Here is a 20143-nt window from a genome sequence, read left to right on the forward strand (position 1 = left end):
TAAATTTTGTTAAGTATGGTTTATGGCATCATGGTTATGTGAGAAAATAGCCCATGTCTTTAAGAAATGCATACTGAAATATGTAGGAGTGAAATGACATGGTGTCTGGGATTTGCTTTAAAATACTTCTGCAAGGAAAAAAGAAAGAGAGAAAGAGGGATAGGTAAAGCACCTGGGGGAAAAGGGGATAGATAAAGCAAATTCAATATTATTAAATGCTGAATCCAGGTAATAGATATACGGGGATGCATTGTACTGTTCTCTATACATTTGTTTGTATGTTTGACATTCTTTATGGAAAACCATTTTGAAACTAAATTAGATTAAATTAAAAAGGGACATTTTGTCTAATAGGGGGCATCAACCAAGGCAGGAAATGAGAGAAGAGAAGAGATTTGGATTGAAACGGGAGTATATCCAGGCAAGATCTATAAAGGAGAAAGGGGGCAAGAAGGTAATGATAATGAGACCATGGACCCTAAGGTAAATAGATAAGGTGAAAGGTAACAAAAAGGTAGTAGGGTCAATGGGCTGGATGTACTGAAAAAATTGAGAAGTTACTGGATTCAGAATACCAAAGAGAATGAGCCACAAAGATAAGTGGTGACGGTCAAAGAAGGGAATGCTTAAAAATAATCAAAATACTGGGGCTCCTGGGTGGCTCAATCGGTTAAGCATCCCACTCTTGATTTTGGTTCAGGTCGTGATCCCAGGTCCTGGGATTGAGCCCCATGTTGGGCTCCCTGCTCAGCGGGGAGTCTGCTTCTCCCTCTCCCTCTGCCTGCTGCTCCCCCTGCTTGTGCTCTCTCTCTCTCAAACAAATAAATAAAATCTTAAAAAAAAAAAAATGCAACTAGGAAAGGTATAGACTGACAAATCATATCCAGAACATACAAAGAACTCCCACAAATCAGCACCCAAAACACCGCATTCAGTTAAAAATGAACAAAGGATATAAACGAGCACTTCACAAAAGAGCACATTCGAATGACCAATAGACAAATGAAGGAGTGCTTAAAACATTATCTCATAAAAATAAAATAATAGCTCATCCAAAATACGCCAACTAAAACCACGACATAATACATTCAGCAGAATGACTTTTTAAAAAACTATCATTATCAAGGATTGCTGGAGATGCGGAGAACTGAAACTCTCACATGTTGCTTTTTGGCATTTTCTTATGCGCCAAACATAACCCTATACCATGACCCACCAATTCCACATCCAGACATGTACCCAAGAAAGATTAGTTCAAATGGCCGTCAGAAGACTTGTACAAGAATGTTCATAGCAACTTTATTCATTCACAACAGCCAAAAATTGGACAAAATCCAAATATACAGAAGGAGAATACAACAATTTGTGGTATATTTGTAAAATGGAATTTTACCACCAACAATCAAAATGAAAACAATGCTAATATACAGAACAACCTAGATGAATCTCAAAAGCATTGTGCTAAGACAAAGAAGCCAGACACAAAAGAATACATACTATATGATTCCCTTCATAAGAAGTTCAAGAATAAGCAAAACTGGATTCTGATGGAGTTCGGAGCAGGCTTGCCCTAAAATATGCTACTTTGGCATACTGATTATTTTGAATTAAAGTTATTTAAGAAACAGCCAGTGCAGAAAGGACACTCTGACCCTCCTTTGTACCCGTGAAAGCAGGAAATAAATCTCTTATGTGAAAGATTACCAGGAGGTGAAGAGACATCCTTATCATCAGAGATGGGAATTCAGGGCCAAAGCCTATATAAATACACCTTGTTACTTTTACTAATTCACTACAGAGCCCAAATTCTGTTTAGAATTCCTTACTAACTGAAGCTCCCCAATGTAAGTTTTCTTTGTCCTGCCAACTCTTCACAGATTTATGTTTCTTTGTCTAAAAGGTATAAAAGCTGCCTGCTTTGGTCACTTCTCTGAGATTCATATTTCTATGAGCTCCCATAAGTATGAATTAAATTTGTTTTTCTCTTATTAATCTCGCTCATGTCAATTTAATTCTTAGACTAGCCAGAAGAACCTTGAAGAGTAGAGTAAAATTCCTGCACCCTCCAAAAATTCCATCTTGCTTCTGCTTCCAGCTGGCTGCGTGACCTTGTGCAACTCCTTTGCCATCTCTGAGCCTGGGGGTCAGGCTGGGTGGTTCCCCTGCCTTCCTCTGTACAGACATCATTTGAGGCTGTATGGGAGTTCTAAAGTGGAAGGTACCAGGATGAGTGACTGCTGTGACCGTATTGGGAAACAAGAGTAAGAGAGATTCCAGGCCTAATTCCCCATCTCTTTTTTTTTTTTTTAAGGATTTTATTTATTCGACAGAGATAGAGACAGCCAGCGAGAGAGGGAACACGAGCAGGGGGAGTGAGAGAGGAAGAAGCAGGCTCATAGCAGAAGAGCCCGATGTGGGGCTCGATCCCATAACACCGGGATCACGCCCTGAGCCGAAGACAGATGCTTAACCGCTGTGCCACCCAGGCACCCCTAATTCCCCATCTCTTAAACTACTGTTAAAGCAGTCCTGCCCCCTCCCTGGTTCTCTGGCCCTAGGTCACCTGCAGGACATCCCAGACTCTCCCACAAGCTATCCAGCCCATGTTAGATCACCTAAAGGTGGGGACCCAGTCCACCACCCTAGGCCAATTTCAGCGGGAACTCTGCCAGACAGAAGGCAATTTCCTAGATGATGAGCAATCAGAGCTCACTCTGGGCTTGGCCTGTTAAGGGCTTGGGCCTCACCCCGGAAATGGCCTTAGGCCATAGCAGTCAGGGACTTCCTTGACTGCCCTGGAGATGTGAGGCCCACCCAGCTCTGCCCAGCTGCCCTGGACGAAAAGGGGAAAGTCTGGATCTAATTGAAAATACCCAGACCTAAACCTTCCCTCACTCTCCACGTCTTCTGGCATTGCTTCTGCTTTCTTCTCCCCTCCCTGTCCTGCCTCCCTCCCTCAGGATACAAATAAATTTCAGCAAGTAGGCAAATTTGCAAATACAGAATCTTCAAATAATGAGGATCAACTATATGTTGTCCTGGGGAAGCCTGGAGGAATTTCTGACTCAGCTGCAAGAGTCAGAGAAGACTTGCAAAGAGATGCTACTTTGGCTATTCCTGTAATACAGAGAGGTCCAAACAGGTGGATTGTGACCACAAACTAAGTCGTGTGGTTTGACAAAGGGCTATTTCTTTCCTACTCATTTGTAAGTATTTTGTTGCTCTCATAAATGTGGTCTTCTTTTCCACCATATCTTCTAACTCAGCACTGAACAATAGAACTTTCTGTAGTGATGGACTTCTATAACTACACTAATACGTAGCCACTAATCACATGTGGCTATTGAGAACTTAGTGTGACTAGGATGACTGAGAAACTGAATTTTAAATTTTACTTAATTTTAGCTATTTTTAATTTAAATTCAAATAGCCACGTGGTTATCATGTTGAACAATGCAGTTTTAACTGATTGCAATTTGTATGTATAAAGGATATTGATTTTTATATATTAATTTCATACCCCATTTCGTTACTGAATGTTGTTTATGGCAGTTTTTCGGTTGATTCAACTGGGTTCTCTCGGAATTCAAACATATTATTGACAAATAAAGATAATTTTACCTACTTTTTCCCAATTTTTATTTCTTCTTCTTGTCTAATTACATCAGCTAGTACCTCCAATTAAAGGTTATATAGTAATATTGGAGAAAGTGTGTGTTCTTGTTCCTGACCTAATGGAATTTCTTTGTGTTTTTTTCTTTTATATATATATAAAAATGATACCAACAGGTGACAAACTAATTATTCTGTCCCCCTAGCTTGCTCCTCCTCCTGCGCTCCCTGTGCTACTGAGTTGATGTGCTGCTGTTTTCCAAGTTAGAAATCTAGGTATCACTTTCACTTTCCTCTCCCTCTCCTCTCCCTTCCCTTTCTCTCCCCTTCTCCTTCCTTCCCTCTCTCTATTTTCTAGGCCAACCAGCTGCATCAGGCTCCGTGCTCAGCATGGAGTCTGCTTCTCTCCTCCTCCCTCTCCCTCTATCCCTCCCCTGTGTGCACACATGCACACACATGTACTCTCTCTCTCTCTCAAGAAAGAGGAAGGAAGGAAGGAAGGAAGGAAGGAAGGAAGGAAGGAAGGAAGGAAAAAAGGAAGAGGGAGGGAAGATTAGAAGAGCATCTGCTACATTAGTCACCTTGTTTCCACTTTTACTTCCTTCAGTCCTTTCTCCACAAAGCAGATGCTATGGTCTTTCTAAACTCTTGATCTGTCAGATGGCTTCCCCACTTGAAACTTGTCAATTGACTTTTTGGCTGTTCTCAAAATAAAAATCAAACTTTTACTGTAGGCTACAAGGCCTGGATAGTTTAGTTCCTGTAGGCCTTTCCAAATTCACCTCATACCACCTGCCCTCTCATTCACTACACTTGGGCTGCACTGTTTCCGTTCAGTATTTCAAATACACCAAGCTCTTTCCTACTTTGGAGTCTTTGCATTAGCTGATTCCTCTGTCTACAGTGCTTTCCCCCAATGTCTGCTAATTCTCCTTCTTTGTGATTCAAGTCAAAAGGCATTTTCTCAGAACATTCTTTCCTGAGCACTCAATTTAAAATAGTCTCCACAGGGGCACCTGGCTGGCTCAGTCCGTAGAGAGTATGATTCTGGATCTTGGGGTTGTAAGTTTGAGCCCCATGTTGGGTGTAGAGATTATTTAAAAATAGATTTTTTTTCCTTTTTTGACAGATAGAGAGAGAGCATAAGTAGGCAGAGTGGCAGGCAGAGGGAGAGGGAGAAGTAGGCTCTCTGCTGAACAGGGAGCCTGATGTGGGGCTTGATCCCAGGACCCTGGGATCATGACCAGTGACAAAGGCAGCCGCTTAAGTGACTGAGCCACCCAGGCACCTCTAAAAATAAAGTCTTAAAAAAAAAAGTCTCCACATGAATTCCCTCTATAACATCACCCTGCTTCTTTCATGGTGCTTATTACAATCCAAAATTATCTTATTTATATACCCATTTATTTGTCATTAGTCCTCACTGAGCATGTAAACTCTATTTTATTCACCACTCTATCCTCAGAGCCTAGCCAGTGCATGACACGTAGTAGGCCCAATACAAATATTTGTTCCATAGATGGATAGCCAACCTCATAGACTCAAGGACAGAGCTGGAATTCCTTCTTTGCAATGTTGAAAGTTATTACTCCTTTCTTCCAGCAGGTGGAGCCAAAGCCACACCTGTTCCATAGCAGGAGTTGGGATGGAGTGTGTGATTGGCGTGGCTGAGAACAGAAGGACAGAGTCAAGAGGGAGGCAGGGTTCTTTGTAGTAATGCTGGATCCAAGCATAGAGGAAGTCAAGATGGCACTTCTCCCAAAGGATGGGTAGGTATGAGCTTTCCAGAAGGCACATGGAGTCACTGGTGACCCAAGGAGTTTCTGGGACCCCAGGTTGTTTTCCTACCCATCCCCACCCTCCACCATATCATCCACCAAGAAATCAGCAGATCTTTGAGGAGAACAATTTTCTGTGAGCATGAAACTGAAGAGAAGGTTTTCCATTCCAAATCCCCATTGCACAGTTGGGGGAAACAGGACAAGGGAGACCCATCATGGTGGGTCAGTGCAGGTTGGGTGTGGCTCACAAAGCCTTGTTATAGCTCATGTTTAAAAACTCAGCTGCATAAGCCCCAACCCACCCCACCATCCATGCCTGGCCCTGGGCTCAGTATGGGAAGCCACAGTGGAGGGGGCACGGACTCTCAAGAGCTGCCCCAAAGAAAGAGGGGGGCATGAATGGCTTTAGAGAGGCATTCTGGAACTGAGGACATTGGACCAGTGTCTACCAGATGGACCAGGGGCCAGAGGTATATTCCAGGGCTAGGCAGGTGGCCTGTGGGGCTGGGGAGATCAGCAGGCGTCTCAGACTTCCTCCTGAAGGCAATGGTGACTCATAGAAGGGTTTCTAAATAGGAGGGCTACTTTGGTTATCTTGGAGAGTTTGCAGAAGGAATGTGAGGAGATCAAGTCAAAGACAGAGACCAGCAAGGATGCTGGTATAATCATCCAGGTGAGAGACCTGGTAAGTAATTGCAGGGATGGGAAAGAAGCAAGCTTGAGTGGTTTAGGAAATTTAAAATAACTTTTATTTTTAAAGACAGGATTTGGTGGTTATTGGAGTAGAGGGAGGGGAAGGTAGGAGTGGGCCTCTGCAAACATTATCTGAGTTCTTGAACATTCCAGCTACAAAGGTCAGCACAGAGCCCAGGGGCTCCTGCCCTGCCCAGGCAGCCTGACCCTGCGATGGAAGCTCTAAAGGCAGCGGGACCTGCCTTGGTGGTGACAAGACTATCGGTTCACATAATAGCCTAAAGTAGTGGGTAAGAGCACTGGTCCTGTAGCTAGACAGCCTGGCTTCAAACATCAGCTCCTCCGCTTACTGTCTGATGACCTTGGACAAGTTACTTTTTTGTGCCTCGGTGTCCTTATCTGTAAAATGGGGGTAATAATGTACTTACCTCTTATGGGAATTATGCATATAACCATGCCTGTTAGTAACATTTGATACATTTATGAAAGTGCCTTGGCAGAACTTCAGAGCAAACATGGAGCCTTCCCCAGCTGCTCTGAAAATGGAGCCCTAGACCCAAAGTAAAAACCCAGCCTGAATGGTCTATGCGCTTCTCTTCTCTGGGATTCGTTTATCTGTCTGTAAAATAGAGAAATTGGACCGGTAGCCCCTGATCCTGCCATCTTTGCTTTCCCAATATTTGGAGCTTGACCTAAGCGTGTGAGACCCGGTGCTGGGGCAAGTTCCTACCAGCTTATGAGAGCCAACTCTTCAATTTTCAGGAATCTGGCCTTAGTACAACCATTGGTAACATGAAATTGGCTATAGTAGAAGCAATTACACCATGCAAATGGACAAGTGCTATAAACTAGGGCTTCCCCAGCAACCTCCTCCCACCAAAGGTGGTTTTTCACCAGCACACCAGTGCTGAGACTCGTCCTCCATCCACACACAAAGCCACCCAGCCAGGTAGGTTCTTACCTTCCAACACCATCATGAACAGCAATGGGGAAAGAATCACAGGTCTCTAGGACCTCACACAGCCCCAGTCACAGAGCATGTGTGCCAGCCGCGCAGTCAGGCATGCACAGGGCAGGAAGCAGAGCGTGCGGGCCTGGGCAGAGCAGCTGTCTGTCTGACAGTCCGTGGGTCACTCAGATACAGGGGAGCGAAGGGTGGCATCTCACAGACCCCGGATGGGATTCCAGTTAGGCAATGCTTGGCCATGTGACCTGAGCCAGGTCCCTCTCTATACTGGAGCTCAGTTTACTCATTGCTAAAGTGGAATAGTCCTGGGGTGCCTGGTGGGACTCAGTCAGTTAAGCACCTGACTCTTGATCTCAGCTCAAGTCTTGATCTCAGGGTCATGAGTTCAAGCCCCACGCTGGGCATGGAGCCTACTTAAAAGTTAACAATAAAGATAAAAAAGTGGAATAATCCTGACATAGCAAGATGGTTTCAAGGATTAAATTCGAGAACAAGCAAAGTGAATGTAAAGCCTCCACAGCGTGCCTGGTACAGAGAGGTGTTTAGTAAATGTTAGCCGATGCTGTTTCCACACCTCCAGACACACTCTTGCTCCCCAGGGCCCTTGCAGCTTAATGTTCCTGTCTTGGCACAGAAGGGCTCAGTGAGTGGCTGAGGGCAAAGACAGAAACAAGCACCTCTGGTTTCCAGCTTTTATGAAAATTAATAACATTAATAGCTCACAGACACGTACATACACACACGTTGCTATATACACGGTCATTAAGTTATTAATTAGTCTCTGTATAAAACGTTTCTACATTAGTGTTCCGGGCTAGGCCCCATCAGTCCATGGCATATTCACAGTAGCGGCCCTGGGCTTGGCCCTGTGGGCAGGCAGACGTGAGGCAGGAGGCTGTACGGATAGCCCTCCCACGGTAGGCCCAGGAGGCATCCTGGGCCACTTACTCTCGAGTCTTTGGCTCCCTTCCTGGCACCTGGAGACCAGCTGTTCAGCAAACAGGCAAGCAGGCCTCGACTTCTTCTGGTCTGGGACTCAGGCCCTGTGGATGGTGGCTTCGGGCCCCACAGCGGGCCCTAGAGGATGCTGGCCAGCTCTGTAGAGTCCGTGTCAGAGCAGCCAGAGCTGCTGGCCTCTTCCCTGCAAGAGCCAGAGGAGATGATTTGGAGGGAGCACCCTTACCCTTCCCTTTCCCCTGCTGCCTTGTTCCTCCCAGGACCTCGGCCCTACAGTCTGAGCCAGCTGTCAGGGGAGTCTCAACGACAGGATGTAGACAGTTTGCTCACTTCCTCTCCTCTGTTGACCCAGAAACTGCCAGTTGACCTGTTTGCAGTCCTTGCTGCCCACAGGGCACCACAAGCCCTGGGACTGCGCTTTGACCTGGGCTGGCTGATGGACTAGCATGATCCACTTCACCGTGCCTTCTGGGCTCCAGAAAGGCAGCTTCAGGCCACACCTGAGGTCCTGTACACTAAGAGAGCTGTGAAGAATGCAGGCTCTGGAGTGAGAAATGCCAGGCCTCAAACCCCAGTTCTACTCCTTCGCAGCTGGGCCAGTTACTCTTCCTGGTTAAGGCTCGGTGTGGGAATCCTAGGAATCTCGTGACATTTAGGGTCGTCGAAGGACTGCAGGAGAGCACGAATGCCTGTTCCCTAAAATGTAAACTCTGCGAGGGCAGGGATTCTGTTTCATTCGCTAGAATGAATGCCTGGCACCTAGTAGGTTTCCAGTAAGTATCTGTTGAATGAATAAATGCAAAGCACCCAGCACACTGCCTGGCGCACAGCTAAGTATCCGAGACATGTCAGCTGCCATTATCCTCAATGGGCAGTGGGAAGGGGCAGAGGAAGAGCCTTCAAGGGAAGATGCGCAGGAGGTAAGTCAGGACTCGGCCACAGGAGGCAGGGGCTGAGGGCTTAGATTGGACGATGCCCCCCTCCTCTGCCTCCCCGCTCTCACCTCAGAGCCTGCAGGGCCTTCTTGTTCTGCCGCCGCTTCTCCTCATCGATGGGGTACAGCTTGAAGAGCAGCAGGCCCAGCAGGATGAGGACTATGGGAGCTATGGTCACCAGCATCTTCAGTGTGAACTTGACACGTGCCGGCTGTGAGCAGCCACGGGTCTGGTATCCGGCAAAGCTGTGGGACCCAGTGGTCAGGGGAGTGGTGAGGGCGGGGCTGGGGCTCTGCCCTGCCCATCACCTGCTCCAGGGCCCCACCGCACTCACTCAAGACTGAGCGTGGAGATGCCTAGGGAGACTCCGGAGGCGAACTTGGTGAAGAAGACATAGAAGGAGAAGAAGATGGGCTCGGTTCCATGAGACTGGGGCTGCTTCAGGTGGAAGTCGTCGATGACATCAGGCAGCATGGACCTGCAGCATGGTGGTGGCCATGAGGACCCACCCGCCCAGCACTCCAGGGCCCCCACTAGCCCATGTGGCACCTCTGTGTCAGTAAGAAGAGGTGGTCCTTTGGGACTTTTGTAGCCCCAGAGCACACAGCTCTGTGAAGACACAGCAATTTCATGGTAATAAGAAGGCCCCCTCCTCCTCGATGGAGCCCCCCTCTAGGTATGCAGCTTGGCGAATAGAGCACAGACCAGATTTAAGCCCCCCATCTCGCACCTTGATTAGGTCTTCTTGTACGGTTCACAACCTGTACAACCATACAGGAAAGACCTGTCCCACCCCCAACCTGGACCCACAGAATGGTCTGAAGGAGAAGCCCCTGCAGAATTCCCCACAAGGAGCTTCAGAGGTGGGGGAGGCTGGGGAACATAGCTAGGCGGGCCTGTATGCACTTACCAGGGCAGTAAGAAGGCCGCTGCTACGCTAACGCCAGCCGCCACAGCCACCACATAGGTGACAGTCAGGTTACTCTCCACGAAGGCCACCAAGATGAGAAATGGCACTGCTGACTAGTGGAAGGGGTGGGCACAGGAAGATGAGTCAGCCCGGAGACTCCCACCAGCAACCCCCAACTAAGCCCAGGCCCTACCCCTTTAGCCCCACTCACAGAAATCCCAATGTACACAGCCGTCTTCTTGCCAAATCGGGTTAGGAACCACTGCCAGATGGGAATGGTGAATGTGGCTGAGAGCTGGGGATGCACAGTGGGGGGTAAGGGAAGTGGGTTAGTCATGAACCCCCGCTGCCCTTCCCAGGACCTCAAAGATATTCCTAGCCTTGCCTGTGGGCAGCCAGATGACACCACCTGGGCATTGAGGAAGTTGATGGGCACCTCTGATGGCTCTCCAGGGGAGCTGAGCACTAATCCCAGTCTTATCTCCTACCTTCTCTGAGCACAACTGAGTACAAAGTCTCCAAGTTCCCGGCCTTTGCTATGTTCTCTACTGGAATATCTTGCCCCAAATCTTTCACAGTCTTGCCTAAACAACTGTAGGTCAGATCCAACCAGTGATTCTGTGACCCCTCCCTCATCCCTCCTAACCTTAGCCAGTCTGGGAAACATCATCTGACTATCCAAAGAACCATCTCGAAGCCCAGCCTGTCTACCCACCCTCAGGGCCCCACACACACCATGATGGCCAGGAGCAGATTCTGGAATTCGTTTCGGAAGCCCAAGGTGTAAGTGCAAAACAAGGCGAAGTTCCCCTCCACCAGCTGGGGGATGGGCAGGGTAGGGGGAAGGAAATGCAAGGAAAGAAGTGATGTCAGGGCCCAGGCTTCCCCCTGCTCCCAGGACCTCTGCTCACCCCGCCCCCTCCCATCTGTCCCTCAGGCTTCGTCACATCCCGAGTCCTTGTTTTACCCCACCCCTCTTGCACCCACCCTGCTCCCAAGGCTGAGCGTGTCAGGCCTGCCACTCACCATAAAAGCCAGGGAGGTGAAGAGGAAGCCAGCAATAAGCTTGACGTATGGGCCATGACTCATGACCAGCCGGAGGCCCCGAAAAAAGGACATCGGCTCAGCCTGCTGAGTCTCATAGGGTTCTGGGGGCCAGAGGAGACAGTGAGGAAGGAGCAGAGGCCCCTCCCAAAGCCTGAGGCCCAGACAGAGGGACAAAGTCAAGCGGTGCTGGGGCCTAGACCGCTCCCCAGGGACCCCTCACCTCTCTGCTCCCTCACACCCAGGGTCAGGATGACAGCGCAGATGACATAGATGGAGGCAATGACCCCAGCCGCCAGCAGGTATGCATTTTGCTACAAAGGAGATAAAGGCGACAGAGAGACAGTCAGTCTGACCTCATCCCAACCCTCAGCAGCTCCACTCCATGACCAGTCCCTTCTCTGGGGCCTCATTGCCTCCACCTGTGAAATGGGAGCATCATCCCGGGCCGGCTGCTGCTTCCCACGGCTAGGCAAAGTCTAGACGAAAGGAATGTGAAGAAGCCAGCTATGGAGGGTGAGAGCCCACAGTTCAAATCTCCCCAAATCTAGTTTCTGTAAATCACTAGTTCTGGGACCCTGGCCAAATTATTTAGCCTCTCTGTGTGTCAGTTTTCCTATCTGAAAAGTGGGCATATTAACAGTTTCTAGGTCAAATGCCCAACACTTAATCAACACTGATGATGTTGAGGATGAGTGCAAACCACCCCCATTGTGCTTCGTCTCCCCAAATCTCTGCACGGCCAAGGGCCTCACCGTTTCTCTGAGTGAGGTGGTGCTCTGTGTCCGATTGGCACCTTCCATGGCCCGCGCAGAGTCACTGGGGTCCTGAAGGCAAGGCGTATCTGCTTGGCCCACGATTTGCCCCTGGATCGCTGTGCCCAGCACTGTGCCCAGCACCTCCACGGTCATCCCTGAACAGTAAAAAGGTCCTTTGGAGGGGCCTCGTGGCTTGCCGGCCTCCAGGGAGGTCAGGTGGATAGAGGCCCAGTTCTAGCCCCAGGTAATGGCAGTTGCTCCAGAAGGGTAGATATACGGTGGTGGGGCAGATGGCACCTTGGCCTACACTTATGGCCTTGCTCTGTGTGACCTCTGGCTCATCCCTGCACCTCTCCGTTCCCACCAGAGCACTAAGGGGATCAAGTTATTTTTGAGATGGTTTTACACCCACTCCCAGCAAGGGAAGAAATGTGGCAGGAGGGTCAGGGAACAATTGCCCCATGGTTGCGGGTGGAGGGATCAGTGGGCCGGAGAGAGACTTACGATACGCAGTGGCAGAATCCCGCTCACTCTGCTCTGTGCTGATGAACATCGTGAGAGCTGAGTAGGGAACGTGGAAACACTGGCATGGAAGAGAGGCCCTCGGCCAGTCAGACGATGGACAAACAGATGTGGCTTCTGGCACCAACCCTACGGGCCCCGGGGACTGCCCTCATTCCTCCCCCCAGACACCCAGGGGAGGTGCCCACACTCACCGTGACCAGTGTTTCAAACAGGCAATAGAAAAGCAGGTACCACAGGGCCTGGCCCTGTGGGAAGTCAGGCACGAACCAGATGAGGAAGTAAGCAATGATGGCCAGGGGTGTGGAGAAGATGATCCTGGGGAAGGGGAGGGTCTGAGTAGGGGCTGGATGCCAAAACCCCAGCATCTGGGGTCAGCCAGGACTGCTCTGTAGTCCCACAGGGTGCCTGCCGGGAAGGAAATTCCTCCCCCTGAATCCACCCACCCCAGGGTCTCTGGGAAGAGGCTGATGGCCAAGCCCGGAAGCACAGACAGCAACAGGGCCCCTGGACTGGAATCCTGAGCACGGAGCATGAGGTCAAAATGCGGAGTCTTGCCTAGTCTCCCCAGTGGAAAGGGCTCTAGAGGCAGGGGCTTCCTATGGGCTGGGGGAACTGCAAATGGCAGCGAAACCTCAGGTGGAAGGGCAGGGAGGCAGGAAGAAGGAGCAACCCCAGCACTGGTGCTCTTACATGTGCACACACGCCCCTCATGAGCGCACAACTACACACACCGTGGCCACATGCACACATGGGTGGAGGGGGCCAACTCCAGGCCTAGTGAAATCACTCTAAGGGAGGGTAAATGTCTGCCTTCCCGCTGGTGCATCCCACACCATTGCAAAAGTGGTTAGACCTCAGGATGGACTGACCTCATGTTATCAGTACAAAAAGGCAACAGAGAGCAGGGACTAAGAGAAAGGCTTTTGGAGCCATTCTTCAGGAATCCAATTCTGGCTCTGCCAATAACTATAAATAACTTGGTCTTGAGCAAGTGATTTAACTTCTCTGAGGCTCGTTTTCTCATCCGTAAAAAGAGAATGGTAATAGACCTAATGACATTCAGCATTTACTCAAGAAATAGTCAAGTGCTGACCACGGGCTAAGCACTATTCTTATGACTTAGGATGGGTCAGTGAACGAAACAGACGAAAGTTATTGCCCCAGTGGAACTTGTATTCTAGTTGGCAAATGAAAAAGAAACATAATGTAAAAGTTATGTATGTATTATTCAGCCTTAAAAAGGAACGAAAGTCTGACACATGCTACAACCCAGATGAAGCTTGAAGGCGTGACGCTAAGTGAAATAAGCCAGTCACAAAAGGACAAGTATTGTCCGATCCCGCCTACAATAGTAGTCAAATTCGGAGACAGAAAGTAGAATGGTGGTTGCCGGGCGCTGTGGGGAGGGAGGTATGGGGAGTTATTTTTTCTGCGTACAGAGTTTCAGTTCGGGGAGATGAAAAAGGTCTGGAGATGAATGGTGGCGATGGTTGCACAGCGAGAGTATACTTGATGACGCTAAATTGTACAGTTAAAAATGGTTAAAATTGGGGGTGGAGGGCGTCTGGGTGGCTCAGTCAGTTAAGTGTCTGCTTTTGGCTCAGGTCATGATCCTGGGGTCCTGGGATTGAGCCCTGCGTTGGGCTCCCTGCTCAGTGGGGAGCCTGCTTCTTTCTCTCCCTCTGCCTGCTCCCCACCCCCACTCATGCTCTCTCTCTCTCTTTTTGGCTCTATCTCAAGTAAGATCTTTTTTAAAAATAAAAATAAAAAATAAATAGTTAAAATGACAAAATTTATATCATGTATATTTTACCACAGTTTAAAAAAATTCTATAACATTAGAAGGTGATTAAGGGCTACAGAGAAAAGAAAGCAGGCTAAAGGGATTAGGAGAAGGGGGCTGCAACTGCTGGCAGAGTAGACAGGGGAGCCCTCACTGAGAGGCTCACATCTGTGCCGAGACTTGACTGAGAGGAGCCAGTTGGCCTTGCAGTTGTCTGAGGCAAAAGTGTGCCGGGCAAGAACGGCCAGCACGGAGGTGCTCAGGCAGGTCTGAGGAGTAGCAAGGAGGCCACTGGGGCTGGAGTGGAGGGAGCAGAGGAGATGGGATTCGGAGACGCGGTTGGAGGACACGGAGTACCAAGTCAGGTAAGGCCTTGCAGGCCACTGGCAGGACTTGGGTTCTACTTCATAGAGTGGAAGTAGTTTTGAGACTTTAATAGGTTGATATTAAAATGTAGAGCAGTGCTTGGGACATAGTAAGTGCTTGCTGTGACTATCACACCAGGAAAGCTCAGCAGGAGAGCACAGGTCCACGGCCAGGGAATCAGACCTCAGGCTCAGCCCTGCTGCATCCCCCCCCCACGTGACCCTGTGGATACCCGGCCTCTCACCAGGTGGCCTTGGGAACTCCAGGGAAAGTGTCTGGCAAAGTCTTCCTGGTCTGAAGGGTGTATTTAAATGCTGGCTGAGGGCAGGGGCTGCTCTAAGGCTTGGAAGGATAGTGGGCCACGGGGCTGATAAACCTGAAAGGCCCAGCCTCTTCCCCCACTAAAAGAAGGTGCCAGGTCCCAGGCCGGAGGGACCTAGGTCCTTACTGTGGTAAGGACAGGAAGGGGGTCCCGTACCCTACACGGCAGCCCCTCAGCCCGTGAGTGATCCAGTGTGCACCCAGACACAGGGGTGGAGGTACCATTCAGGAGGAAGCACCAGGAATTACCACCCAGACAGGTGAGGACATGTACGCAGACACCGTGTTAAGTCAAAAAGCAGCCTGAAGGGCCCTGAGCAACTTCACCAAGCGGGCTGCCACACCTGCCCAGCGTGAGGCCCTCAGATCCTACTTCCCACAGGGAGGGCCTCCTCTGCTCTCCCTCTCTGCCCTCCTCCCTCCCGCCCGAATCCACGGAATCCACGTGTCTCCTCAAAGAACAAGGGCTTCCTTCCGTCAGCCTTCGTCAAACACTCCTCTCCTCTCCGCTGAGAAACCGAATGTGACTGGAAGTAACCCGGCTGCTGCCGCCACCGCAAAGGGCTGTCCAGGGTAGCTGCCTCCCATTGGCTGTGCCTCATGAGGCGATGTGGCAGCAAAGCCCCACCTCCCACCGCCTGCCAGGGCCTCAGGTCCGGGGCCCAGCCTTGGGGCTGGCTCCTACCTGGGCAGCCTGTCCAGGTAAGGCAGGTTCTCCTGCCTTCCTGCTGCCGGCCCCCCCCACACCCTCTTCCCTACGTCTCCCCCCCCCCCCCCCGCGTGAAGCCTGGATCAAAGGCCCCAATTTGGGCCTCAGCCAGAGGCTGGCGTGATTGTGATGGGAGGGGGGCCTCGTGGGAAAGGAAGTTGTGGGGGTGGGGTGGGGGCTGTGGGAAGAGCTTTGAAGGCCGGAGACCAGGTATGGGCACCCCTGGGGCAGGAAGGCGCCCACTTGAGCCTGGATGGGCTGGAGATGAAAGGGGTATGTCCACCGCCTCCCCCCACCAAGCAGGATGTCCTGGAGGGAACCAGAGCTCCAGCCTGTCAGCCTGTCCCATGTGTCTCCCGTTGCCGTCTGATCTATGGTGCTACCTCCCCCAGCCTTGCCCTATAGCCTGAGGCTGAGTGGTGTAGGCTCTGTATCAAGGGAAAATGTAGTTGACATCATCCAAGCGGCCAGAGGTTATGGGTCTGCTATCCCGTTCTGGGTAGTGCCCTCCACCCTTACCCCACCAGGAGCTACTCCGAAGGGTGCCAAATTATATATTACTTCATATGTGCCAAGCACTGTTCTAAGTACTCCACATACAAAAAAATAGGTGAAAAAACCCAAGTGATAGGCATAAATATTATCTCTGTTTTGCAGATGAAGAAACTTGAGGCTCAGAGATGTTAAGCGACTTGCCCAAGGTTGCACAGCTGGGGGTGGTGAAACTGAGGCAGAATGGTTTCAGAGTGTAACCTCTCAACCGCTATGCAGCACCATCTCGGCCACTATGGTAAATGACTGAGTGGGAGAAGTTAGAATTCCAGTCTCACCGAAGGGAATGGACCTCAGGGGGCAAGGGCGCCTGGAGGAAAGGAAGCTGCTCAGTCTAGCAATTTGGCCAGCCCGGGAATGAACTGGCAGGGCATCCCAGCGCCCACGCCTGGGGCAGCTGAGGCCTCATCCAGGGTTTTGGCACTTGGGGTTTTTTCGTCATTTCTTCTCCTCACCCCACAGTCTGTAACAAGCCAGATGGAAGGATCGAGGGTTAGTAGACGTGCCGGATGCCCTGCCTTCTGCCACCTCGAAGGAGTCTCTTCTACTCACCAGGGCATGAGGCGGCCCAGGCGGGTCCAGGAAGATTTGCTAATGCAGAAGCCCACCAGGGGGTCTGTGAAGGCATCCCAAGCTCGGCCCACAAACAGGATGATGGAGGCAGAGAAAGGGTTCACCTGGAATGGGACACAGGTAGAAGATGACCCCTTCGTCCTTCTACTCACCTCAACCCTCACTGGTAGGCCAAAGCAGGGGCTCCCTCCCCATCTCAGCCAGACCCTTGGCATTGTGCACTGCTCTCACCCGGGCCTTAAGCATCTTCACTTGCCTGTTAATGGCCATAGTAACAGTTCTCTGAGAGCAGTCAGTAGCAGCATGTGCCTTAGAAATTTTCCCAGATCTGCTCCCTTATGTCCTCCCTTCCACTGCCCTTGAAAACACTCCCACCCATTAGAATGAATCCAGAATCCTTTCCTTGCTTCACTCTCGCAGCCCTGAGCTCCAGCCACCTGTCAGAATGAGCATTTGCTGGGTGACCACGATGGACCTCAATTTCCCCATCTGTATAATGGGAGTTATGACCCCTGTCTTATAGAACCAGAGTTAAAATCCCTGTCTTGTAGGTCAAGCTCTATCTTGGATGTGGAAAAAGGAATCTTTAGATGCTTTTAGAAAGTGGCCTGTCACTATCCAGTCAAGCTATTCCCTTCTCCACAAACCTTTTAGACCGGAAGAGAGAGCTTCTCTGAAAGAGAAGACTCTTCCTTATATCCATCAAAGCTCTACTATTGCTCCAGGGAGCAGGGAAGCTAGTGGTCTCTCCCACACTGTAGCTTCCCCAGTCTGACTTTCCCTACCCTCCCACTCCTGACAACAGTTCTACACCTGGATTGCACATTCCTCATATTTACACCCCACTTAGGACCCAGGCCATGGGATTTGCTCCAAAACTAGCTGCTTGAATGAAGTTATTTGTCCTTTCTGGGGCTCAGTGTTCCCCACCTAGAAATGGATACAACTAAGATGCTTTGCTTGCAGAGTCAGATGCTACGTAGAAAAGATAGCCGGTGCAGTGTGTGGGCCCCAAGAACCATGGTTGCTGAGTTTCCCATTCTCCCATCCAGGCAAGGTGAATTCTCAGGATGCCAGGCTCCTGGCCAAAGCTTCTTAAAACAGAGCGGAGCCCTGCTTCACCCCCTAAGTATCTCTCCCAAAGACCCTGTGCACTTGCTTCACCCCCTAATATCTCTCCCAAACACCCTGTGCACTGGGCACCTTACCTGAGCCCAGCCCTTGGGGGCCCCTCTGCCCACTGACATGCCTCTGCTTCTTAGGTGAAGGTGAGATAGGCCTTATCTATAAGCCTGGCAACATCTAGCAACCCCTGAGCTGTGCCAGCTGACTGTTGTCCAAATGGGGACATCGTGTGCCATTCTCTTCTTAGAAGAGCGTCACTAGCAGGTTTCATTCTCCCTTATGCCATCGCCTACCCCTCCAGGCTCTGTTGCTCTTGCCAGGCAAGGAGAAGTTGCCTGACCTTGTCAGCTGAGACTCCTGGAGCGGATAGATTCCCCTGCTGGATACTTTCCAAAGCCTTCTTATTTCTCATCCACTGCTAACTCTGAGAGGCAGCAAAATAAGGATTTCAGTCCCATTTCACAGATGGGACAGTCCCTAGTCCTTCCCACCTCAGGATGCTGGAGGAGCCCTGGAAGGCTCAGCCCACTTACCTGAGCCACATCCAACAGGTAGATCTGCAGGAAGAACCCCAGGGCACAGCCTGTCACCTGGTAGGGGGCACCCCCAACTGCATAGCAAAGCTTGTTGCAAATGGACAACTGTTGTTTCTTCTTGGGTTCCTTCTGGGAAGAAGAAGAAAGGATGAAAAAAAGACCCAAGATCCTGGCCTCCATCCTAGAACGTTCCAGAGGCAGGACCATCCTTCCAGCCAACTCTGCCAGGAGGAACAAGTCGGCCTTGCCCTGTTCCCACCCAGGGAGAGCTCACTTCCCACAAGAAAAAAAAAAAAAAGTATTCTCTACCTTAGGAACCTGGAAAAGGGGAATCCATACTGTGGAAGTTGTCCCTAAGCCATCCCATCCCCAGATTCTGAGTTAATTTAGCAGCCCACTATCACTAAAAGACTCGCCCTAAGGTCTCAGCCATGCTCTTTTCAAGTCAGAAGGGGAGCATGCTCCAGCAGTGGACCTGTCCCCACCCAGCACCAACCGCCACAACCTGAAAATCCTCTTGCTGCCAAGAGCCACCTAAGCCCAGCCCCTGCTCCCGCCCTAGTTCAGAGGCCAGGACCCACCTGCCTACTGGATGAGGACTCTAGAGAGCTGTGGGGGCCCAGCCCAGCTGGCTATGGGCACAGCTGTTCCTTCATCTGTCCCCGAGCCACCCTGTAGGCAGCTAGAGCTTCAGGCCAGCCCAGGAGCTGTCCTACTCTCCCTCTTGCTATCCCCCATCTCCAGCTCCTAGGGAACCTTGGAGAGGGGAGGAAAGGCGTCTCCTCTCGGTGCCAGGGCCCTATCTGGGTGGGGCACTAGGAAGATTGAGGTTGCCTGGGGAAAGTGGAGATTACTCAGATGGAGTAGCAGCGTAACCGCTCACCCTGGCTCCTTGCAGGGACTGGTTAATAAAACTAAAAGGAAAAGGCAGTCACCTCCCAGGCAGATATCTGTTGCCTGGGATCCACTCCCCCTGGAGCCTCCCGATTTCTTTCGGTTCTTCAGTCAGGTCCAAGAGCTCTGGGGATGGGGTCGAAGGTCAAGAGGCGCAAAGCACCGCGAGCGCCGACGCCCACACTCAAACAAACGCCTCGGAAGTAGCTCGTTCTTATGAATGAACTTGAGCGGCCCTCACCGTGGGCCTATGGGGGTGGGGACTAGGGGGCTAAGAGTTGGGGAACTAACGGGGTTTCCCCCAGATCTCTGGGGTCAGCCTGGCTTCCCACGCGGCAAACCTAAGCCACTCGTCACAGAAAAAACGGGAACCCGCACAGCAGAGCCGGGCACCACGTGAAGCTCTAGTAGCGCCGCTCCGCGGAGATGCGGGGCGGGAGGTGAGCAAAAGGGGGCGCCGGTGCCTACTTCTCCATCGGCCCCCGTCCCCGGGGCGCCCCCGGCCCTCCCCTGCAGCGGGGCCCTCCTGTCCCCGGCTAGCCCAGGACGTCCCGGAACCAAGCGTCTCCCTCGACGTCACCATCTCAGCTCTCCCTCACACCCCCTCCCCAGCCCTCCGCCCGGGGGGGAGCCGGGCCCTCACCTTCACCTGGGCCGGCCGTTCGGCGGCTGGGAGGATGCCGGCGGGCAGTAGCCCCGCCGCGGAGCCGCTCTCGGCGCCCTCTCCTTTGGCCATGACCCGCGGGCCACGCCGCCTGGGACCGGGGCGCCGGGACGCTCCTCTGCTGCGCGGGCCTCCGCTCCCGCCCGGGCTCCCGTCGTGACCGCCGCCGCCACGGCCGCCGCGCGCGCTCCGAAACCCGGCCGGCGGGCGAGGCTCACAGTGCCCAGCACGCCCCCTCGCGCCTCTTAAAGGCTCGGCCCCGCCCTCTCGGGTCCAATCCCGGAGCCGGCTGCCCGGGCCTCAGCCAATCCCCGCGCCCGCCGGGCCGCCCTCCCGCCAGTCGAGGCCGCCCCGCAGCTCCGCCACAGAGAGCCACGTTCTCAAAAGCCGGCATCCGGCTGGCTGCGCGTGCTCTTCGTAACCCCGGGGGAAGACCGG

At 51.4% G+C, this 20143-nt stretch overlaps 1 protein-coding gene across 3 annotated transcripts; it reads right to left on the minus strand.

Moving 5' to 3' along the window:
- Nucleotides 1–7731: 7731 nt before the first annotated feature.
- Nucleotides 7732–19904, minus strand: MFSD2A (MFSD2 lysolipid transporter A, lysophospholipid). 3 transcript variants are annotated; one of them, XM_087858696.1, is made up of 14 exons: nucleotides 19691–19904; nucleotides 18145–18273; nucleotides 16466–16590; nucleotides 12374–12497; nucleotides 12162–12240; nucleotides 11655–11812; nucleotides 11123–11213; nucleotides 10882–11003; nucleotides 10591–10674; nucleotides 10067–10150; nucleotides 9856–9968; nucleotides 9280–9423; nucleotides 9014–9190; nucleotides 7732–8194 (listed from the first exon to the last, which is right to left on the minus strand). In XM_087858696.1, exons 1-14 carry the CDS (start codon nucleotides 19775–19777, stop codon nucleotides 8131–8133), a joined length of 1581 nt encoding a protein of 526 aa, XP_087714822.1. In that variant the 5' UTR covers nucleotides 19778–19904; the 3' UTR covers nucleotides 7732–8130. The 3 variants fall into 3 exon arrangements, with proteins under 3 accessions (XP_087714822.1, XP_087714821.1, XP_045627907.1); XM_087858695.1 differs by having other exon boundaries at nucleotides 19685–19904; XM_045771951.2 differs by having other exon boundaries at nucleotides 18145–18276; nucleotides 19685–19904.
- Nucleotides 19905–20143: the final 239 nt, after the last annotated feature.

This window comes from Ursus americanus, chromosome 33, assembly GCF_024610735.1.
Source record: "Ursus americanus isolate L20-20 chromosome 33, mUrsAme1.1.p, whole genome shotgun sequence".
Classification (NCBI taxonomy): domain Eukaryota; kingdom Metazoa; phylum Chordata; class Mammalia; order Carnivora; family Ursidae; genus Ursus; species Ursus americanus.

Coding starts and splice junctions, on each gene's coding strand:
- MFSD2A (XM_045771951.2), bottom strand. CDS start 19,777: ATGGCCAAAGGAGAGGGCGCCGAGAGCGGCTCCGCGGCGGGGCTACTG. Junction 11,214..11,654: donor CCACCTCACTCAGAGAAACG/GTGAGGCCCTTG, acceptor TCTCCTTTGTAG/CAAAATGCATACCTGCTGGC. Junction 9,424..9,855: donor GCGGCCTTCTTACTGCCCTG/GTAAGTGCATAC, acceptor ACCATGCTGCAG/GTCCATGCTGCCTGATGTCA.